The sequence below is a fragment of the Diabrotica virgifera genome, chromosome 9 (genome assembly GCF_917563875.1).
Source record: "Diabrotica virgifera virgifera chromosome 9, PGI_DIABVI_V3a".
In the NCBI taxonomy this organism is placed as follows: domain Eukaryota; kingdom Metazoa; phylum Arthropoda; class Insecta; order Coleoptera; family Chrysomelidae; genus Diabrotica; species Diabrotica virgifera.
The window spans coordinates 205,228,943-205,254,833 of NC_065451.1; the positions used below are offsets into that span (position 1 = coordinate 205,228,943).

Consider the following 25,891-nt stretch of genomic DNA (forward strand, 5'->3'; position numbering starts at 1 on the left):
GATGTATATGTTTTACCTAAAATAACATTATTATAATTACTTATATGACATGTACCTATACCCGTTACTAAAAGAATTGGTTTTTTCATTTTTATTTTTGTAATTTTATAAAAAGAACCTTTGTAAAATTATAACTTGTATTCCTAATTAATAAAGATTTTAAGTTGTAAGTTTAGAAAATGGTTTCTGTTCGTGTGACTATGTATATGATCAGGTAAAAAAAAAAGAAGCAAAATTGGTGATTTTTTTAATGAAAAATGGGCGTGGTGCTCAAAAAAATTTTCGCCTCCGAGGCACCTGCGGCGGGCTTTTTGGGTCCCTTAATCATACTTCAAGATGCTCAGGGAGCCGTGCCCCCCCCCCCAAGCTCAAAGTCTAACTACGCCAATGAATCCACATGTGATATATTTTTAATCTTAAGACATCGACTTATTGTCGATTACTACACAGCTCATAATGTAGCAATAATGTTATTTTGAGGTTTTACACCTATTCAAGTGGCTAGTTTCAATTACTTGTACACTGGACGTTTACACTGAGGATGGTCAGTTTGACCGAAAACGTTTTGTTGCACTTCCACTCCCTTGTGGATAAATTTTAAGAATTTTTTAATAAATTATATACCTACATACAACAGAAGTGTTTACTTCATTCTACGTTGTCTTAACAAAGGTATACAGCCAACTACAGGGTTTACCTTTTTAAAGTTTTAAAATAAAATAAATTATTTTCGACAAAAAAATTAATCAGATCGTTTAGTCCGACACCCGCAAGATGTCACTCTAGCGCGGTACAGTTTTGTTATTAGAAAACTCTTAATTATTTTCAATTGAATTTGCTTATAATTAATTACAAAAGAATGTCGATTTCTTGTTCGACAAATTTACAGCCTCGTTTCTTTAGTCCGACGACGTAAATAGGCTAATTATGGTAATTATGTTAATCTCACAATAAAACACTGAAAAACGTTAGTTTTTCTGTACTTCCACAAAATTTATTACAACTATGTTATTACTACAGCTGTTTCGGCAAAGTGCCTTTCTCAAGTGATATATTTTACAATGTGTTTGCCTTTTTAAGTCTTTAACTGAAGAGGTTGAGGAGTGGGGAGCTGTTTGTCTCGAGTTGGTCATTCAGAATTATATCTCTATTTTTCAGTTTATTAATTTCCATTGATTCTAAAAGTGATAGCTTAAGGCCTTTATTTTGTATATTCAAACATATATTTTGTATATTCATATTTTGTATATTGAAAATACAACATTCTCAATTGCCCAACAACTCCAGACTAATTTCATTTGACGTAAAAAATCTTTTTCCTAGTGTTCCTCCTGTACAGGACTTATATTATCATTCCAAAATAAAAGCAACTCATATTCATTTAATTTTTAAATATCTTAAAACAAACATTGTCTGTTGTTGTAAATAACTAGGTGACACAAATTTCCCAATATAATGCACTTGTTTCAAGATCACCTGAGTCAGCTATTTTGATATAATTATTTCATTAGGTCGAATCGTGTCAACAATCATAATAAACAATTGGGATTGATTATAGATACGTAACAAGTAAAGAAAGAGATCATTCATTATTCAGCATTCATTATTCAACCATCAAGGTAGTTATAATATAGACTTTCGTCCACCAACTTGTTACTGATAATAAGTAGTAGTGTTCAATAAATAAAGTATGAACAAATAGTGTATTCCTAACAACCAACCCTCTTCTCAGAGTAACTACCCCATTACGACACATATTCTATTATACTCCTACAGAAACTTTTGTTTTAGTTAAAAACCTTTTAGAACATAATAGTACAAATCCGATCATTGCATCTGAAATTTTACACCTTCTTGAAATTTGCATAAATCAAGACTATTTTGAATTCAATAATCAAATTTACACAAACAACAGTGCAGGACTTATTATGGGTAATCCTCTAAGCCCAAGTCCATTACTATCAGATATATTTATGAACCAACTTGAAACAACAATTTCTAAACACCCCTTATTTAAACAGTTCTTATATTGGTGGAGATACGTGGATGACATACTAGTCTGCTTTACAGGAACTAACAGACAACTTGACCAATTTCTATCATACATTAATTCACTTCATAGTAATATTGAGTTCACAATAGAAACAGAACAGAATAATTCCATAAACTTTCTAGATGTAACGATTACCAGACTACACAACAAACATGAGTTCTCCGTATATCATAAACCTACCCATACTGACACAACTATACACAATTCATCATCCCATCCTACACAACACAAATTAGCAGCCTATCGTAGCATGATACATAGACTGACAGAAATTCCTATGACAAAAAATAACTTCGAGACAGAACTAAATATCATTAGACAAATAGCAGTAAACAATGGCTATAACGAACAAACAGTTAACAACATTTTAAACCAAAAACTCCATAAGAAAGCCTTGAAATTAGTGTATCCACCACCACAGAAAGAGCCCAGTACCTTCTGCTCTCTCACATATACTGGCAAAATAACAACAAAAATAGCCAGATACATAAAAAAGAAAGGAATAACACCAGCTTTCAGAACTAACAACAACTTAAGCAAACATATTAAAAACAATAAAAGCCGAAAGAGAAAGCAACTACAGAGTGGTGTGTACAAACTAACTTGTGGTGACTGTCCGAAAACTTACATCGGTCAAACTGGCAGAACTTTTGACAAACGGATAGCAGAACACAAAAGGGCTTTCGACAATAGAAAAACAGACACTTCTACATACGCACTTCACCTTCTAGATCATAATCATTCTTTCAATAAAGAGTTTCAAATTCTACATATTCAAAATAAAGGCCTTAAGCTATCACTTTTAGAATCAATGGAAATTAATAAATTGAAAAATACACATATAATTCTGAATGACCAACTCGAGACAAACAGCTCCCCACTCCTCAACCTCTTCAGTTAAAGACTTAAAAAGGCAAACACATTGTAAAATATATCACTTGAGAAAGGCACTTTGCCGAAACAGCTGTAGTAATAACATAGTTGTAATAAATTTTGTGGAAGTATAGAAAAACAAACGTTTTTCAGTGTTTTATTGTGAGATAAAATGAACTTCCATCAAGTAACGGTCGAATCCATCAATTAATTATGTTAATTATGGCAGGTTCAATTTTCAACTTTACGGAATCAATTGTGTATTGCGTATTATCCGTATATATCAGAAACTGTACATTTGGCAACGTTGAAAATATAAAATTTTCCGTTCGGGAAAGATTTCCATTCTCCAGATTCTAGCTATTGTCTAAAAGATTTTCAATCAATACAGATAGATAATTGTTGTTCAGTTTACTAAAAAATTCCAAAACTATACCTTCTTTAGCTCTCTTCGCAGCAATCAAGTTTAATTGAAAATGTTCTTTAGGCACAAGGCACAGTTGCCGAAACGGATATTTCTCCGCAATAAATATTCAGAGTGGCACTTGCACGGATTCCAGGGGAAGGGCGGATGCGGATATTACTGGAATTGGTTTTAGTTCATTAATGTTGGAAAACCGCGGATTAATTAAATTTGAGGATTTTGACGTAATTGCAAAACATCGTCGTGATACCGTTGCAATTAGATATCGTGATAATGAGAGCAAAACGCAATAATAGAAATTAGAATTTATATCTCGCCAAGCTGTGGGAGGAATGTTTATACGGGGAAAATAAACCAGCAGAACTACATATACATTGGAAAGCTGTTCGTTGGAGGTTTTCTATGTATACGGTATTTTACAAAAATGATAGACTAAGAGCCGCATAGGAAAAATTTGCTAATCATTTTAGGCACCATAAGATTCTATAACTTAAATAGTAGAACCGAAAAGAAAACGTTTGAACACTGTGCCGTCACTTTTCAGTGGCACATGCGTCGACAGTGGCGCATCAAACTTTCCATTTTTGGACCGGATAAATAAATTATTTTTAAATTGACGGCATTGAGACGCAAGGAATATATTAAAAATATAAGACATAAAAACTATATGCCGTACAAAAATAATGGTTCTGCAACATAAAAAAATTTCATTTTCCGCATATTTTCATTGATAAAAAAATTATAGAAAACTGTACGGCATGCATAATATTAAGTAAATATATATTTTAAAGTTATATTTTACTATGCCGTACGAATCTACTGGCTCAAACAGTTTCAACCCTTATGTAAATTTTCTTATTTCAACCCCTATTGACAAAAATTATTTAGAAAAGTACGGCACTGATTTCAGAGTATTACTTATGCTCTAAAATGATGAAAAACATGAGTGCCGTACAAATTATTTGGCAAAAAATAATTATTCCATAATTTTGAGTGTTCTATACTAAACGCCATTTTTTGTAGTGAAAAATTATTATTTCCTGAACGGCATAAATTTTAGAAGCTAGTTATTATACTGTATAAACTGCATGTGAAAATGCCGTACAAATATATTGACATAAAAAAAATGATGGTGAATACAAATAATTTTTTTTATTTTTCAATTTTACTAGTTGGAAAATCCATTTCCCAGCTACTATAATAATATTTAATATCATATTTCCACATAGTTTTAGACTGTTATATTACTAATAATGACAAAAATGTTCATGCCGTACATTTTTAACTATAGGGTTTCCCAAAATAAGTAGGACTTTCAAAGTAATTTTCATCACATTATGAAATCATACATTCCTGTACGGCACACACTTTATAACATTAACAACATCAAATGATGATGAAAAAATATAATGCCGTTCATTTTTAATGGAACATTTACATACAGTGGGGTTCAAATTTTGAATTTTCTCGATAACCATGTTTTGTCAAAGTTCCAGGCATTCCTATGCACACAAAAATTTGACAAACGTTTACTGTTTTTCTCAAAATATGTTTAATACTATAATTGATCCCAGTTACTGAATATTTAAATGTGCTATTTTTACTATTAACTGAAGCAGGTTCACACCAATGCACAGAATTCTCAGATTCGTGACTTGAGGTTCCCCAGAACAAAAATTATCAATCGGTACAATTTCAAATAATCCACAAAAAGAAGGTATACCTAATCCTTATTGAACACGGTAATTCAGTTTTTTTTATATGTCGATTTAAGCTCTTATCTTAGTAGGAAAGTTGATAATAACTGAAATACAGGATGTCAAAGTTAAAGTTTTTTTATTTATTCTTGAATATTTCCTGGCAGGCATGGGACAACAACACGAAATTTCGTAAGCGGGGGTTTTTTGAAACGAGAAATCTAAATTCGCCACCAAAAATTATGTATTACCCAGAGGGCGCCACATACGTCTTTCAGCGCTCATTTAATACCTCCAGTTTTTGTATCCCGCACTCTACATACTTTTTGAGTCAAAACTTTTATTATCTTAATATTTTTACTTAAAATAGATATATGTACTACATTCATCTCGCTAAACTCAACCGTTTTCGAAATAAACGAATTTTAAATCTGAGATGCTACAAAAATAAACTTGAAACCATAACTGTAATTATACACATAGTTTCAAAAGTTATGCATCACCCCTCTAATTCACGATGTTTACGCTTTTATAAATCCGTATCTTTATCACATATTTAATGGGTCTTTTTTATAAAAAATATACCTTTTTTGGTTTTTTATTTTATTTGAATACCCATTTAATTTATTTAATAAAAACGAGGGTAGGTCGTCATACAGGAAGTAATTATTATAATATCAAAGACTCCTACGATTTCCTGTATGACTACCTCCCCTTGTTCGTAAAATGGACTGATCCGGACTTACTTAACCTAGCCACCACCTAGCTCCAGTGCAGCTGTACCTAGTAGATGCAGTGAATTTTAAAAATCTTCACGGAATTCCCGCGCATCGTTTTACTATTTAAGTTACAGATTCTTACGGTGCCTAAAATCATTAGCAAAATGGTTTTCATCCTTGATTATTTTTTTTTAATTAATAATAATATTATTATATTTATACAATATTATTATATAAAAAAGAGGTACTTTGTGTATACGAAATGTGTACGAACGTAAGAAGTTGCTTTTCTCTTGATAAATAACCAATCGCGCCTAAAGAAGTATAATTTAAATAAAAATTAATATTAATTTTTTAATTTCGGGTTATTATGTAAGTATTAAACACTTTCTTGTGTTGAATTATTTTAAAAATATACAAGGCTTTATTGAAAGTTAAAAAATAATTTGTAAGGCAAAGTAAACAAAATAGATTGTGAGGTAGCCGCGCGTACAAAAATTTAAAAATAATGCATGAAAAAAATTAAACGATTTTGGAGGCTTTTTGCTTCATCGTGCCACAATATTTATACGGGATTAGCTTTTTAATAGTCTATTTTTAATAAATTGAAAAAAGACAATAATTTTTTTACTAAACCTTAAACGGAAAATTCATTTTCCTACTATGACCTCATGTGCCATTCATAATGTACGGCATAATAATTTGGGGACTATTTTTATATATAACCTAAATGTTTTGGTTTTAGGGTGCCTGAAATAAATGACATTATTCTACGTAAAAAGTGAGGGTTGAGCAAGGGTTAAAACTGCATTTGGGCCGGTGAATTTGTACGGCATAGTAAAATATAGTTGTGAAATAAATATATTTACTTAAAATCATACACGACGTACAGTTTTCTATAATTTTTTTATCAATGAAAATATGCGAAATTTTTTTTTACGGTGCAGAACCAATATTTTTGTAAGGCATATAGTTTTCATATCTTATATTTTTAATATCTTCCTTGCGTCTTAATGCCGTCAATTTATAAATAATTTATTTATCCGATCCAAAAGTGGAAAGTTTGATGCGCCACTGTCGACGCATGTGCCACTGAAAAGTGACGGCACAGTGTTCAAACGTTTTCTTTTAGGTTCTACTATTTAAGTTATAGACTTTTATAGTGCCTAAAATGATTAGCAAATTTCACCTATCCCGGCTCTTAGTCTATAAGGCTTTGTTTTATTTCTTTAAAGTTGCAGAATTTTGTTTGGTATTTATTAATTGTCTGATTTTATCTTTTACGCATAATTAACACTTTATATATCTTCTTTTTCTTTTGGCATCATTACACTGGATGGGTCTTTGCATGTCTGGCTATATCTTTCCATTACTCAAGTTTCCTGTCTAGTGCCCTTCTCTTGCATGGTACTATTTTCATAGTTTTTAAGTCGTCTTCCACGTCATTTAACTATATCTGGGCCTTCCTTTTTTCGTCTTCCTATGGGCTCCCATTGTAATATTTCAGTGAATTCTTTCAATTTCAGTGAATTCTTAGATAAGCTTATTTGTATCTTCAATAAAGCATTTCCTTTAATTGCAATTAAGCCAAAACATCACAAACCCTGGACTACTAAAGGTATCCGAATATCTTCCAAGAATATGCGTTCTCTTCTCTATATCAAGAAATTTACTACCAACGTCTCTATCACTGAATATATCATCAAGTACAGGGCAACCTATCTTAAACTTATAAAATCAGCTAAAAAAGTCTACTACCAGAACCGCCTGGGAAGCTCCAAAAGTGTTGCAAAAGAAACTTGGTCCATAATAAACGATCTTCGAAATAAAACCCACACTGCTCAAACATTTTCCCTTCCAGACCCTGAAAATCTAAATGAATACTTTGTTAATGTGAGTAAAAATATTACATCAACTATTTTGCCAAAACAAGATCCCATTTCATATCTCCCTAATTCAAGAAAGGTCTCGAATTCATTCTTTATAAAACCAGTCGTTAAATCTGAACTAATCCAAACAATTAATAGTATCAAAAGCAAATCTTCCTGTAGTACTGATGGTCTATCGATCAAAATTTTTTCTAATCTTCCAGAAAATGTGTTAGAAGTCCTCATCTCACTAATTAATGATTCTTTTGAGAAAGGTAAATTTCCAGAGTGCCTGAAGACAGCCATCATTATTCCTCTTCATAAGGGTGGTGAAATATCTAATACCTGCAATTATAGACCTATTGCACTACTACCGGTACTCTCCAAAATTATTGAGAGACTCATAAAAGCCCGACTTATGTCCTTTCTAGTTGAAAACAACATTTTATCACAAAATCAGTTCGGCTTTTTAAATAATAAATGCACCACTGATGCCATGTTTTCTGTACTACATGAGGTATATCAAGCACTGAACAATAATCTTTGCACTGCCACCGTTTTTTGTGACTATGCCAAAGCTTTTGATTGTGTAAATCACAACATTTTGATAAAAAAACTAAATTTCTACGGAATTAGAGGCATTTCTTTAGATTGGTTCCAATCTTACTTGGAAGATAGGAAACAACTGGTTAGAGCAAATGATAAAGACTCTAGTCTCAAAAACATTGTATGTGGGGTACCTCAAGGTTCAGTATTGGGTCCTCTACTTTTCCTTATCTTTATTAATGGCATCACTAATTTAAAAATCGATGGAAACATCTTTCTTTTTGCTGATGATACCAGGATCACTTGGAGCAACTCAAATATTGCAACTCTTCATGCTACTATAACTTCTGATCTACTTACAATAAAAACCTGGTCTGACTCAAATTTACTCTCGTTTAACGTAGATAAAACAGTAGCATTGTCTTATAAAGGAACTCTTCAACCCTTACCTCTTAATAACAGCCAGATCAGTACCGTTGATTCTGTAAAATTTCTTGGCATTTTTTTAGACAGCAACCTTAAATGGTCCCTCCATATCGATTTGTTACGGAAGAAACTCTCTTCAGCCTGCTATGCTATAAGATCTGTTTCGAATGAACTCAATTTAGCATCTTCCAAAATAACATATTTTTCTTTGTTCGAGTCACATCTTCGTTATGGTCTTCCTTTTTGGGGTTCTGGTACAGCTGCCCAATTCGATGTTATTTTTAAATTACAAAAAAGAGCTATAAGATATCTGTTTGGCCTCAGAAGAACAACACACTGCAGAAGTTACTTCAAAGATCACGGAATTTTAACCCTTCCATCTTTGTATATTTTAGAAACTGTTTGCTTAATTCGTAAACATCTACATGTCTTTCCACCAAGACCTAATCATCACTACTTCACGAGAAATTCTACGTTTGACGTCTATTTGCCGACCCCGTCCTCGGAGTTAGTAAAGAAATCGATATTATATTCCGCAAAAAAAATGTACAACCATCTCCCCCTACAACTAAAATATGCACCATCTTTTCCCAAATTCCGTAAACTGACAAAAGCCTACCTGTCTGAAAAACCATATTATTCAGTAGAAGATTATTTTAGTCAATAACTAAGAAATTACAGTACCCTTTGCACAAGTAGTATTTTTATTATTTTTTTATCTATATTTGGGTGTCATATGCAGCAGCTTAACTTTTTAACTTTTAAACCGTTTTTATTAATTATTAGGTAGACTATGGATTTGCAATTTATTTAAATTTTTGCAATTGATTATTTCTGTTTTAACTTCGATTTATTTATTTATTTTATTTAACTTATTGACGATTTATGTAATTTTAGTAAATTGGATTGTTACTGTTTTGTTTTTTTTTTACTATTTATAAGCTTTGTCGATAAAATTGTAAAATTTGTCATGGCAATAAAGCATATTTCTATTCTAATATGTTTTACTTTTCTTAGTACCTACTTTTTCTCAAATGGCCTGAGTTGGGCTCTACCTTTTTGAAGTTATTGTTCTTTAGGCGCGATTGAGAGAAAAATTTCATAAATCTGCGCGCATGTGCACACAGACAATAATAGTTCGTTTCTAATCTTTCAAAATAGGTATGTATGTATCTGTAACCGTGCAAATAAGTCATTAAAAGAATATATTAGTGTTTTTAGTAAATGTATTATTTATTATAATTTTTGGATTTGTCTTTCTCTGTAGTAAGATAAGAAAATATTATGTAGGTATAACATTTTTATATATCTATTTGTCACCGTGTTGTGTAATTATATCCGAAACTTACATGTCACTTAAAGAAGCTCGCTGGCGTAGTTGGTAGAGCATTGGGCCAGAGATTGGAAGGTCGCGAGTTCCAATCCTGGAAGATTCATATTTTTTTTGATTTTTGGTTGTTTTAATAAAATTTTTTTGAAAGTGGTAGATAAGAAAGTTAGTTTAATATTTAAATAAAATACAAATAACCTGTTAAGTATATTTACTTCGTTGAAATTATATAATAGAAGAATAACTTCTTACGTGCGTACAAAGTACACACACATTCTTTTTGTCATTATTCAGGTTTCACAACCATAGAATACTACTGGTCTATTCAATATTCTGTAGATAGTCATTTTGGTTACTACTACTACAATCGGTTTACAGCGTTCTCCGACGCCTTCCGACTCCTAACCGCCATTCTTTTCTGTTTAACCGTAGACCTGAAGGGATTTCTCTTTCCTCTAGTTTTTTTTCAATTCCCTCCCTCCAGCTTCTTCTCGGCCTTCCTCATTTTCTTCTTCATTGTGGTGTCCATGCCAAAATCTGCTTAGGGATCCTGTAATCTTGCATTCTCTGTACATGGCCGTACCATACTAGTTGTTTTGTTTTTACGTCATCAATTATTGTATGTGTGACATCATTTCTCGTGTTCTCTCATTTGGTATCCGATCTCTTCTTGATTTGCCTACTGCTCTTCCCCAGAAGTCCATTTTGGTTCCCTTTTCTAATAATTTCGATATCATTAATCTTTTATTAGCATGGTATGTACGATTCCCACTGGAACTACGTGCATTAATTTCGCTACTAGTGGAATCCTTCTAATTGATTTCTGTTCACAGATATGCGCAGGTATCCACATGTTTAATTGTACCTATAATTGTCAGTCATGTCAGTTGTTTTATGACGGTCATGTATTACTTCGTTTGTGTTTCGTTCATTTTATGCCCATTTTTTCGTGCTTCGGGATCAATTTCCTTGAACGCTTCTATTTGTCGTTGTTTGCTACTACTAATGATAGCTACGTATATACAGTAATTTGTACTGTCTTGGTGTTTATAGGGCCAGTTACATTGGTTTTTCTGATGACTGCCTCAAGAACTAGGTTGATCAGCATGGTTGATAGCGCCTCTCCCTGCCTCACTCCCACATTGATGTCAAATAGAGGAGTCAGTTCTCCATCTACTCTAACTGCGGCTTTCGAAACCTGCAGCGTTATTTTTATGAGCTGGTATAACTTTGGGTATACCTAGATTACGCTGGATCTTCCAGCTTCTATGTCGTATTCATAAGCTTTTTCTTGTCTCATTCTTACTATGAACAGTGGCTCTATTTGATCTAAATCCATTTTGAGAATTGCCAATTATATTTTTGGAGTATTAACAATCTATTGTAGATAATACCATAAAAAAATTTGTATACTAGATACATTTCCAATGTAAATGGCCTACAATTCTGGCATTTTCTCTTATCTCCTTTCTTATATTGGTTGTACAAGTCCAACTTTATATTATATCTACATATACCTGTAATCAGTCTGATTTGTCTCTCTTTGCAGACTATGTTTTCCTATTACTTCCAGGTTCTCTTCCTTTTGTTAAGTTTTGACGTTACATTAGGCAGATACATACACACATTCTTATTTTATTAAAAAGCTCTGAAAAAACCATTATCAGTAATATTCAAAAGAAGTACAGAAAGATTTAATAATATAAAGTAGTAAATTTAAACAAATGGAAAAAATATAAAAAGATAAAGAATGTGCCTAATTTTAATAGTTAGTAGAATATCGTACATATACTAATATTTTGTATTTTTCGTTGTACAATAATTTATATGAGTTAATTCCCGAAGCACAAGAAGAGCTAACGTTACGCTGAAAACTTTCGTACTCTATTAAACTTTTGGGAATTATAATAAATACTACTACTTCATTTTACTTTGGAAAGTGCATGTAAGATAAATTCATGAGCATACACTTACTGTATTTTAGTTATCCTTAATCAAGACGGGTGACAATTTTAGGGTGGTAATTAAAAGTTAGGGTATAAGTTTCTTCCGAATATATTAACAAAATTTTTGCTATATGTATACTCCGTCGTGCTGTAGTGCCATAGGAGAGGTATGGCATCTATAAAGTGGATCATAAAATTCAGATCTTCGTTTATAATCTGTTCAATTTTCCGCTCTTAATATTAATAAACAATGGAAATATGATTATAAAAAATATTTTTTAAGAACCTTCTTTAAAAAAGAAGAGATCTTTTTAAGATTGTGTTTTTTGCCATCTTTTTAGTGAGCTTAAAAATGACAATCGATGAAAAGCTCTATAAGCGCATGACGTAAGAAGTCAGTCCTGTTTCATAGGCCGTTTATATCAATTTGATAAAATGTTGAATTTTTTTTAATATACAGGGTGATCAACTTCTGTGACAAAGTCCAATATATCTGTTATTATACAATATATGAAAAAAGTTGTTAATAAAAGTTATAGACACCTTTAATGTACACATTTTAAAATTAGTGAGAAATATACAGGGTCCTCCATAACACGGTGCCAAACCAAAGTTATGTTTTTTTAAATGGAACACCCTGTATTTTATTCAAAATTTGATTTCTATACATTTTTCTGATTCTAGAGATATAACACTTGTCTAGGGTTATACTGAGTGTTTCAAAGTTACGAGCACTTTTATTAAAAAATCATACTGATTTGATCGCCCTGTATGTTTCTAACGGTGTAATATAAACTTATTTTTTTAATGATTTTGACGGTCAATATTAAAGTAGTTTTGTAACAATGTACAATTTTTTTATAACTACACAAATTGTATACAGGGTAAGTCAAAATGTAAATACAAGATTGTCTTCATAATTTTAAATGGAACACCCTGTATTTTATATTATTATCGAAAAGTTCTATCACTATACTTACACATCTTTTAAATATTCCCTATACCTAAAGTTATTAGTTTTCGAGATATTTTAGTTTTATTGTTGATAACAATATGTATTACTTTGTTATTAATAACAATACTTTAATTTATTAAAATTTATTAAAAAAACTAAAAAATTATGTTACCTTATGTTATTAATTCTTATGTTATAAAAGGTGTTCAAAATGACCTCCCATAACGTCTACACAAGCCTGGAGATGAGTTTCGAGAGACCTACTGATGTTTGTAAGCATTTGTTGTGTGACAATTTGAAAGGCGTTTTGAATCCTTATTTTCATATCGTCAACTATTGTTGGAGGTGTCCTATACACTACGTTTTTAATATAACCTCAGAAAAAGAAGTCAACTTCGTTTAATTCTGGTGATCTGGTTGACCAGTGAACTGGCTCATCTCTTCCTATCCATCTTTCAGGAAATAGTTCATCGAGTTCACCGTTGACAAGTGAGTTGTGGTGAGCAGGGGCTCCGTCGTGAAGGTACCACATATGTTGGCAGATGTTTAAAGGTACATTTTCAAGTAGAATATGTAAATGATTCACTAGAAAATTTAAATAAACCTCACCATTTACCGATTCCTCAAAGAAAAAAGAACCTATAACGTAATTGCCTATGATTCCACCCCAAACATTTAAGGACCATCTCGTTTGACTATGTGTCTGAGCACAGTACGGATTGGTTGTGGAATAATAATGAAAATTGTGTCTGTTTACACTACCATTTTTGTGGAATGTTGCCTCGTCTCAAAAAAAAAAGAACAAACTCAAAAAAATCTCTCTGTATAATTATTTGTTGTTGTGACCATTGACAAAATTGTATTCTTCCTTCGAAATCGTCCCCAACAAGTTCCTGATGTAATTGTATATGATATGGGTGCATGTTGTTTTTCTTGAGTATGTTTTGGATAGATCCATAACTTATATCTTGCTCTCTTGTAATATTTTGAATACTTGTATGAGGATTTTCTGTAACAGGCAGTAAAACATTTAATTCATTTTCATCCGTAATAATGATTTTTGTTTTTTCCTTTGCTTGATAAACAGAACCAGTACGATTAAACCTGTCTAATAAGTTGTTGAATGCTCTCTTATTTGATTGTTGACGCTAGTGATGTTGAAAAAGTAACTATTCGTTACAAAGTACTCGTTACTTACGAATACCGAAAGTAACGGTTACTATACAGAGATACCAATCGTTACTTTGATTACTCTGATTACTTCGTTACTTCATACCAATCGTATTAGAGCAAGTAACGACTATTGTATCTACTTTGATTACTTTGATTACTCTGATTACTTCGTTACTTCGTAGCAATCGTATCAGAGCGAGCAACGACTATTGTATCTAGTTTGATTACTCTGATTACTTCGTTACTTCATACCAATCGTATTAGAGCGAGTAACGACTATTGTATCTACTTTGATTAGGTACTTTGATTACTCTGATTACTCCGTACTTCGTGAAAGTCATTATTATATCGGAATACCTATACAAAATACCAACCTACTGAGAAATACGATTCTCGATATGATTACCGGTACTCAAATACAAAAGTAATCATAGTAATCAAAGTAACGAATACTGTAAATGATTAATTTATACAAAAGTAACGATTTGTAACGAATATTCGAAAGTAACTATAATCAACATCACTAGTTGACGCTATGGACACCGTTCCTTATAAATTCTTGTGGCAACTAATGAGTTTTTGAAACACTCTCCTAAAATCCATATCATGTCTGTCATTTCTTCACGACTAAAATTCATTGTTAGGTAACAATTATAACAATATGGCAAACAATTATAATCAATAACAAAAATAAAAACGTACAGTACAGATAATTAAAATCTTACATCTGACAATTCTTGTGTCAATTATTTCAAAGCCACCTTAAACAAGAACTTGCAGCAATTTATAGTTCCCATTTCTTCGCGGAAAATTAGTATCGTTTTGTTAGTAAATATAAAATTGTCGTTATTGTATAGAATTTACCATAAACTTGGAGAAAAAATGAAATGCAGTCTAATTTTAATTATCATTAACAAAGTCATTGGAGGTTTCTAATATTAAGGGTAATTAATTTACTGTAATAAACGTATCTATGAGTTATCAACAATAAAACTAAAATATCTCGAAAACTAATAACTTTAGGTATAGGGAATATTTAAAAGATGTGCAAGTATAATGAAAGAACTTTTCGATAGTAATATAAAATACAGGGTGTTCCATTTAAAATTATGAAGAAAATCTTTTATTTGCATTTTGACTTACCCTGTATACAATTTGTGTAGTGATAAAAAAATTATACATTGTTGCAAAACTACTTTAATATTGACAGTCAACAGCAGTAAAGAAATAAGTTTATATTATACTGTTAGAATCATACAGGGCGATCAAAACAGTATGATTTTTTGATAAAAGTGCTCATAACTTTGAAACACTCAGTATAACCCTAGACAAGTGTTATATCTTTTTAATCAGAAAAATGTAGAGAAACCAGATTTTGAATAAAATACAGGGTGTTCCTTTTAAAAAAACATAACTTTGGTTTGGCACCGTCTTATGGAGGACCCTGTATATTTCTCACTAATTTTAAAATGTGTACATTAAAGGTGTCTATAACTTTTATTAACAACTTTTTTTCATATATTTTATAATAACAGATATATTGGACTTTGTCACAGAAGTTGATCACCCTGTATTTTCAAACTGAAGCCTGAAATATCATAAATCTTTCGATAATCAATTTCGATCTGGTAAATACCTCTAGATGGAATAACTGTTTAGGTAAGTAGAGTCGTTTGAATAATGGCTCTCCGGTATCAACAAATTGAATAACTTACAAACTATTTGGTTGGTCTAACAGATTTAGTGCACTTGAATGACGGATTAATTGCCACAAATTTGAGTAGTTCTTTTTTAATTGCATAGCTAAATCATTCAGCCAGTCGCAATCAGATTATCGTGTAATGTGTAGTATGTGTGTATTGAGTAAATGTCTTGTTACTTAGTAAAGTCTACTTCATTGTCTTTACAATAATTACATTGTATTTAATACAATGTATTTAATACATTGTATTTAATACAATATAATTGTACTGCAATGTACAATTTAATACAATAATACAATTTACATTGTATTTTTCTCTACAATATAGAGAGTGTCCCAGAAAATGGTGCGTTCCTTAAAGGTATAGGTAGAGGGCACCATGTAAATTATATAACATTTTTTTCTAAATGGTAACGTTTGAGCAAAAAATTAAAATACATTTTGGTATGCAAACTACAATCTGGCAACTAGAATTCTGTTTAGTGTCAATGCCTAAAACGTTTTCGAATCGTGAGTTCATGAAATCTTCAGTTCGAATATATTAATGAATCACCTTGTATATATGGAAACAGTTTACTTTCCACTTCGAAATTTGGAGTAGTTAAACGGAAGACACTGTCTAACAGTGCTACAAAGTTACTTCCACCTCTATTTACTTCTCACGTAAAACACACTAGAAACTTCTTCCCCCCTATTTCTTTCTATTTTGTTTGTTTGCTGCGCACGAGAAAATCAACAATTTGTTTTGTTTGTTTCAGGCACAAAGGCTTCCTGAAGGACTGTCCCAACGGCCTTCTCACGGAACAGGTGAGTTGAACATATTTTCCTTTTATGACTAGTCACTTGTTGGGGTTAAAACAAGGAAAGGTATTTGTTTCAGGATAATTAGCATATTAGTTATACAAAGTCGACAAAGCAACATACAGTATGATGGAAAAATATGGAATAAATTCATTATTTCAGAAACGGACGACTTTTGAAAAAACCCTAAAATACATCAATTTTAATTTTTGAATGGCCATCAATTTCTACGTATTATACAGGGTGGGGCATTAGTGTGACAAAGTTCAATTACTCGTTTGTCGTAAGAGATACGAAAAAAAAGTTATTTGGGTAAAAGTTGGGGCACAGATAGGACCATAATCTAAAAACATTTTCAGATATACAGGGTCACCCGTATTGACAAGGTGACACAAACTTACGTTTTTTAAATAAAACACCCTGTATATTTTTACATTTTTGGATTTTCCTCGATGTCTTCTTTCTCAAAATTTAGGGTTTTGTAATATTATACGAGGTAGATTAAAAGATAATTACGTTTTATTGTTAATTTCGTAGCAATATTCACACCCTGTAGAATTGTAGTGATATGACATCAAAGTTTCTGTTTATGGTCAAACGATTTTTATTATAGTCTACTATTGTAAAACATTAATAATATAGCGAAAAGTTTAATATTAATATACAGGGTTAGTCAAAACTCGGAATGAGTATTTTCTGAGTTTTCTTAATTGGAACACCCAGTATTTTCGTATTCTTATAAAATGTTATGTTATGGTACTTTTTTATTTCTTAAGCATTCCTTATACCTAAGTGCTTTAATTTTTGAGTTATTCGTGATTCATTAATCCAAACATTATTTGCAACAAAAATTACGTGAAATTTTATTAGGTGGCTGTGCAAATATTCAAACAAAAATAATTTTTCGAAAAAAAGTAGATATTAATCTAGACTGATCCTTAATTTATTAATTTTGAGATATCTAAATATCTTGTATTTATTGCTATATTGCAGAAAAGGTAATACCTTAAGACATTTTTTACCAGTCGTATATCATACAACATTCAATTATCTTTATTTTATTTCCCTACGACTTTGTTCCAAAACGAATCGTTTTAAAGTTATAAGCAAAGAAAGCAGAAAAAATCGATGTTTTTCGAAATTTTTAAATATTTTAATTTTTTTTTATTAATGTTCCGGGCATATTTGAGAAGGAGCATAAGTCAATTATTATTACTGAAGGTGTCACCTAACTTTATCTGCAAAAATCCGAATCCAAAAATAGACGTTTTTTCGCAGATCCTTACTGGTCTATAATGGTAACAAAGTAACTGGAATTAAAAAAAAAAGTGTAATGTCAAATGTTTTAGCCAAAAGCTCAGAAAATACTCATTCCGAATTTTGACCAACCCGGTATATTAATATTAAACTTTTCGCTATATTATTAATGTTTAACAATAGTAAACTATATTAAAAATCGTTTGACCATAAACAGAAACTTTGTTGTCAAATCACTACAATTCTACAGGGTGTGAATATTGCTGCGAAATTAACAATAAAACGTAATTATCTTTTAAACTACCTCGTATAATATTACAAAACCCTATATTTTAAAAAAGAAGACATCGAAGAGAATCCAAAAATGTAAAAACATACAGGGTGTTCCATTTAAAAAAACATAAACATAATGACACCTCATTTGAAAGGTCTTCTAATCGGCTTTGTAACGATGTGTTATTTGATTATGTATTTCTCCAACTAGGCAAAGAAATGAAGCAATCAACCTACCCATTATTTGCAGTTGGATGAAAATCAAGGAAACTTTTTTAATTCGATTCATAAGAACCTTAGGAAACTTTATATATAAAAATTATGACGACGAAATAAAAATTGCATTATTGAACAAGGAAAATGCATTTTTTAAAAGCAGTTCAGGTGATGAAAAATGATAAACTTGTAATTTGGAAATAATTGAAGCAAATAAGTTTAATATTATTACTTGGTGCCAGGACAGGGCTCGTCTTTTGGAGTTTTGTAAAATTTCGATACAGAATCAGTGCGAACTCGTTAATCGGAGGTTTCTGGGATCGCTGAATACGAATATTATGTCGTCGATGGTCACACCAGAATGAGACTCTTCTACAGTAGTTTTATGTAAATTCAATACAAAATTAGTTGGTCGTGCTCATCAGATACCTCGGAGACCATCTGCCACATGATATTCGTGTTCAGTGTCCCCAAAACCTCGGAGTAATTATGTAAATTTTCTACAAAACTCTAAAAACCCGTCCTGGTCACGAGGTGCGTCTGAGACCACCACAGTTATGATATTCATAAAGGGCGACTCCAAAAACCCCTGATTAAGGATTTTTCTTCTTCTTAACGTGCCCTATCAAGTCCCCTTGACGTTGGCGATTAACATGGCGAAACTGTCTCTGTCTCGAGCTATTCTAAATAGGTGTTCTGCTTTCTTTATTCCTGTCCACTCCCGGATATTCTTCAACCAAGAGGCCTGCTTTCTACCAATTCCTCTGCGTCCTTCGATTTTACCCATCATAATAAGTTGAAGAATATTATACCGGTCTCCCCTTACTACGTGTCCAAAATAGGCCATCTTTCTATATTTGATGTTATCAAGCAGCTCGCGGGTAGCATTTGCTCTCTTTAAGACTGCCACATTTGTCAGCATAGCCGTCCATGGTATTTTCAGAATACGTCTGTGCAGCCACATTTCAAAGGCCTCCAAACGGTTAATGGTGAATATTTTTAATGTCCATGCTTCGACACCATACAAGAGGACTGACCAAATGTAGCATTTAATCATGCGCTTTCGAAGTTGAAGTTGCAAGGTATCATTACAGAAGAATGACCTCATTTTTAAAAATGTCGTGCGGGCTATCTCGATTCTACATTTTATCTCTTTATCTGGATCTAGTTGTTCAGTAATATGGCAACCAAGATATTTAAAACTGGGTACTCTTTGAATTATATGACCATCAACATATAACCGTGAATCTTGATGGGCCAAACGGCTAAATACCATGTATTTTGTTTTTGAACAGTTTATATTTAGGCCAAACTCTCTTCCCACTCTGTCAATGGCATTTAAAAGGTGTTGTAATCCATTCATATCATCACTTAAAATAACTGTATCGTCTGCATATCTGATTGTATTTATCACAATTCCATTAACTTTCACACCCCATTCCAAATTATCCAGCACTTCCTTAAATATTCTATCTGAATACAAATTGAACAACAGTGGGGACAGTATACAACCCTGTCTGACGCCTCTTTGTATTTTGCATATTTCTGTTGATTTTCCATTTATGCAAGCTGTCGCTGTTTGACGCCAGTATAATTTTTCGATGATTCGTACATCTTGACTATCAACTCCTTATCCTTTAGTATTTTAATTAATTTGTGATGTTATACTCGATCAAAGGCCTTCTCATAGTCAATAAATACAGCAAAGACGTCTTTCCTTTGATCTCGGCATTTCTGCAATAATACATTTAGTGCAAAGGGTGCGTCCCGGGTTCCCAGTCCATTTCTGAAGCCAAATTGTGTTTCATCCTGGTCTTCTTGGATGAAACACAATTTGGCTTCAGAAATGGACTGACTTTACACACTGATTAAGGACTTTAAACACTGATTTTGTATCTAATGTTTTCCAAAAAAACTCAAAATGATACCTTTGATGGACACCATTCGTATATCGGTGAAACTTTCAGTCATTCAGCAACCAGCAAATTGTATCTGACGAGTTAATAGTAGCGAAATACATATCACAGAATTGCCAGGTTAGTCCAGAGAAATAAGATTTTTCTCGTGACACATCCCCCTCCAGGTCGAAACCAAATTTGTTGAGAAGTATGGACATCTATATTAATAACCTATATGTTTCCTGCAGCCGATTTTGATGATATACATAGTTATAAACAAATGAAGATCAAAAAACGGTAAATTTTCGCTTTTCTCGTATATTACCAAAAATTTAAGCATTTTAAACAAATTTGAGAGTAAGAAACTCGTAAATCGTATAAAAACTTCAATATGACGTTCTCTGAATATGTCTATTCTTATTTGTTGCTTATAAAATTGCAAAATAAGTCATAAATTTTGAGATTTTATAAATGTTCATAACTTATGTAAAAATTAAGTTAGAACCTTGTTATTACACGGAATGCTGAGACTTTTTGTGCTGAAATTATATTTTAAATTTCAAATCAATCGGTCAAATAGTTTAAAAGTTATTTAATTTGTTTATCCCAAATTCATATTTTTTGCAACACTGTAAGTCAGAAAATTATGAGGTTACAGTAATACTTCGGATAGTTTATGAAAAAAGAACATTTATACTATTAACTTAATTAAAAAAATGACAAAATAATTTTAAAGAGTATAAAATTATTTTGGAAAATATGTCGATCTTTTGCTTACTTAAAAACAGCTAGAATAACTTTTTAACCGTTACCAGTAGAAAAATTATTTTTTCAGATTTAGAAAGACTGAATTTTTATACACATTTAGAAAGAAAAACAATTGTCCTAAGACATAAAGGGACGAAGTTAGCTCCCCTTTTTTAATTCACATGTTCTTGCAAAATAATAATTTTGCAATATTTAGAATTATTTTGTGTCATTTTTTTAATTAAATTAATAGTGTAAATCTTAAAAGGGGTAGTTCCCTGGATTGGCTGTATACCTTATAGTTAAACAAACTGGAACATGAAGTAAACCAAATGTAGCATTTAATCATGCGCTTTCGAAGTTGAAGTTGCAAGGTATCATTACAGAAGAATGACCTCATTTTTAAAAATGTCATCGTTGTCATCATAACTTAGTAGTCATCGTTGACCGAAGATGGTTGATTGGGTCCTCGGGTAGAGTTTCACCATGTTCCCAGAGGTTTAATCCCTGAACATCGGCGTTTAGCCATTTTAAATTTATTTCAACATAATGTAGATTTATTTATAATCACAACCATTGTTTGGTTCTGGGGCTATTTTGCAAGTATTCAAATTCACTGATGATGGACCGATAGGTTTGAAAACGTTCTGATGAACTCATTTTATTGAATCCATTGGGATTCTAAAAATTTTTAGTAAATATACCTTTTACATAGAAGTGGTTTTTACTTCATGTTCCAGTTAGTGTAAATCTTCTTCTTTCATAAACTATCCAAAGTATTACTATAACTTCATAATTTTCTGACTTATAGTGTTGCAAAAAAATTAATTTGGAATAAACAAATTAAATAACTTTTAAACTGTTTGACAAATTGCTTTGAAATTTAAATTATAATTTAAGCACAAGAAGTCTCAGCACTCCGTGTAATAAGAAGGTTCTAACTTAATTTTTACATAAGTTATGAACATTTATAAAATTTCAAAATTTATGACTTATTTTGCAATTTTCTAAGCAACAAATAAGGATATACATATTCAGAGAACCCCATATTGAAGTTTTTTATACGATTTATGAGTTTCTTACTCTCAAATTTGTTTAAAATGCTTATAGGTCTGGATCCCGCGTATGAAAAAAAAGTTGATTAATAGCAAGCTGAAAATTTGTTAATAGCTTAAGGGTGTCTAGTCGGATAAACTTTGATATATGGGAACACTGGAACAGGGGCAGTTTTAATTGTGGAACAGGTTAAAAATTTGGAACGGTCATACCACGAAAACGGCACATTTATTTTGTCCGACAGAACAGAATTATACTCTCCGAACAGAGATTAAACTCTCATGAAGAAATCAGACTGCTATTTATCACCTGTCATAATTCCTGTCATTTGACATATTCTACATGTTCCACTCATTAAAACGCCCATTTGGTGATAAATAGCAGTCTGATTTTTGCATGAGAGTTTAATCTCTGTTCGAAGAGTTTAAGTCTGTTCTGTCGGACAAAATACATGTGCCGTTTTCGTGGTCTGACCGTTCCAAATTTTTAACCTGTTCCACAATTAAAACTTCCCCTATTCCAGTGTGCCCATAAATCAAAGTTTGTCCGACTAGACACCCTTAAGCTATTAACAAATTTTCAGCTTGCTATTAATCAACTTTTTTTTCATACGCGGGATCCAGACCTATTAAGTTTTTGGTAATATACGAAAAAAGCGAAAATTTACCGTTTTTTGATCTTTATTTGTTTATAGCTATGTATATCATCAAAATCGGCTGCAGGAAACATATAGGTTATTAATATAGATGTCCATACTACTCAAAAAATTTAGTTTCGGCCTGGAGGGGGTTGTGTCACCAACAGGATATTTTTTTCCTTACTTCTCTAAACTAAGGTAGACGAGGTGTGAATATTCATGCTAGTAGATTATTTTTGCACATTATTTTATACTATGATAAAGAAGAAAGTTGCAAATTATTTCTACATGACGGGCATTGCGATATCTTGTGCCCTTTAAAGAAAAGGGACATAGAATGTCATGCTAGTAGGTTTGCTTCTATTTAATCCAAATAAATCCTGTATTACCAAAATTATTAATCAGAGAAGTGGAAATTCTTCTTCTTTGAGTGCGTTGCCCTCCCAGAACCTTGGCGATCACTCGCATGATTTTTACTTTGTCCACTGTGACCTAAATAGTGCCATGGTGCTCACTCCATACCTTTAGCGGAGGATTCCAAGCCAAGATGTTTTTCTGCATCTGGGGCCGCGATTTTCCTATATCTTTCCTTGAATAATTACATATAGCATTTCATATTTCGAATTTACCATCACGTGGGCAAAGTATTCTAGTTTTTTCTTCTTATGATATTTAGTACTTACTTCTCTTTCTTTGTTTAGCAGCTGCATTACCGCTTGATTTGTTACTCTGTTCATCCACGATATCCTATTCATGTTCATCCATAATCTTCTCGCTTGCTCTATTCTGCATTTGATTTTCAGTGATAAGTCCCATTTTTCATTCACCCGGCAGCCTAAATACTTGTATGCTTGTACTCTCTGCACCATGTATCCATTGATTCTAATATCTGCCAAGTTTTTAGCTCTATTTTTTTGCTGATGACATCCATTGGGTAGACCATCCAAGTAAAAATTACAAATGTAAATTAATAATGTTATCTAAGTTTATTAAAATATTTTTATTTTGTTGCAGGGCTTCATTAAAATCTATAAACAATTTTTTCCACAAGGGGATCCATCCAAATTTGCCTCACTAGTTTTTAGGGTATTCGACGAAAATAACGTAAGTAGTTCAAAGTGCTTAAAAAATATTTTAAGTTTATTAAATTTAGATTAGGTTGTTAGTCTAATAACGTATAATAGATGTTTAGACAACCAAATATCTGTACACAAAAGGTATAAAATAAAAAAAGAACAATGAGAAAACAATGAGAAAACAAATGCAAGAGAATCGTACCATCCTATTAGTACCTACGTAATATCTATGTAAACATTAACATATTGTTTACAACATATGATTGAAAATAAAGGTGAGTTTAATAAACATTCATTGACCTGTAAACATTTAAAAATATATATATTTAGCTTGCAAAGGGCTTACTTAGTTTTAACTTAAAACATACAAAACAGGACCCTAGGTTTCGTTCATTTTAAATTTGGGTGAATGTCCCACAAGAAATTATTATGTAGGTACAACCTTCAAATCGTTGTTATTGTTCGTACACTATAACTTTTCCCATGCGTCACGATTAATTTTCAAACAAAAACAAACGTCAAAACATAAAGTGAAACGTACGCCGATGTGTGTCGTATATAGTATACAGTATACAAAATATATATAGGGTGTCAATTTGAAAAGTTGGCACCCCCTATAATTTGATCCCTATAGAAAATCTAAAAATATACAAAAACACGTCAAATTTATTTATTAGGGGGACATTTTGTAGACCAGTTTTCACCTAAATTACATTAACCCTCTAGCGGGGCAGACACAACCCCCGAAAACTTTAATGGAAAGGGGGATTGAGTGATACCTCATTTTAAAGGTCTTTTAAATACCTTTTGAAAAATACCACATACATTATATTTCTTTTCAGTATCTACTTTTGGAAAAAATCAAGTAAAACCGTCAAGATATTATAATGTAAAATATAGTAATGAAACACAGACCTACTCACAATCATTTAATTATACTTTGACGACCGGTTTCGATCTCTACAATATACAGATCATCTTCAGGTCGGCGTTACAAGTAGTTAAATGCTACAATAAGAGAAAACTTGTGTTAGAACAGTGTCTGATTGAAGAGATGTTAATAGAAAGCAAAATTTAAAAATTTTAAAAAATTTTATAAAAATTTTTTTGAAATACAGGTTTGCAACTGTTGACATTTCAGAATATTGGTATATACAAAGGCACACCTATGAGTAAAAATGCTCATAGGCATGTATGTGCAAATGGGTGCATACAGTTTGTGAATTTGTTGAGATTAAAATTTTTAACCATTAAAAAAACAAAATAAACATAAGCTGACTTAAATATGCTTCCAAATTCAAAGTAGTAATAATAAAAGAGATAGTAATATTGTTCTAATCTACTTACATGCCTTACAAGGATTGCGTTGCAACTTAGTTGTTGTCATATTAGTACGTCCAAATTATGCTAATTGGTTTGTTAGGATAGTGATAGGGTAAACAGACATGTTACGTAGGTTAAAACACAGTAAGATTTCGAATTTGGAATGGATCCTGAAGGAAGATGCGTATGTGAAACGGGTGATGTTTTGTTCGAATGGAGAAAGACAATGCTCCAGGGGTTGCGTATTAATTGTAGCAAAGTATGAAATGTTATTCTAGACTCTTGTACAAATGTGATGGTCTTAGCTCGTAGATGTTATACGATATTATAATGTTAGCTCGTAGATATTATAATGTTCTTACCGTAAGCCTAACTACAGGGTGTAACAAAAATACAGGTCATAAATTAAATCACATATTCTGGGACCAAAAATAGTTCGAATGAACCTAACTTACCTTAGTACAAATATGCACATAAAAAAAGTTATAGCCCTTTGAAGTTACAAAATGAAAATCGATTTTTTCGAATATATCGAAAACTATTAGAGATTTTTTATTGAAAATGGACATGTGGCATTCTTACGGCAGGAGCATCTTAAATAAAAATTATAATGAAATTTGTGCTCCCCATAAAAATTTTATGGGGGTTTTGTTCTCTTAAACCCCCCATACTTTTCTATACGTTCCAATTAAGTTATTATTGTGGTACCATTAGTTAAATTCAATATTTTTAAAACTTTTTTGGCTCTTAGTATTTTTTCGATAAGGCAGTTTTTATCGAGTTGCGGCTGCTTTTTTAATATGTTTACATAAAAATTTTATGGGGGTTTTGTTCCTTTCAACCCCCCAAATGTTTGTGTACGCTCCAATTAAACTATTACTGCGATACCATTAGT

At 31.7% G+C, this 25,891-nt stretch overlaps 1 protein-coding gene across 1 annotated transcript in view; it reads left to right on the top strand.

Annotated features, from left to right (window-relative positions):
• Nucleotides 1-25,891, top strand: part of LOC114330480 (frequenin-1) — a 760,895-nt gene that overhangs the window by 540,769 nt on the left and 194,235 nt on the right. The window contains exons 3-4 of the mRNA XM_050662500.1: nucleotides 16,471-16,519; nucleotides 23,612-23,701. Of these exons, the coding sequence (XP_050518457.1) occupies nucleotides 16,471-16,519; nucleotides 23,612-23,701 (139 nt within the window). The remainder of the gene's footprint in view (nucleotides 1-16,470; nucleotides 16,520-23,611; nucleotides 23,702-25,891) is intronic.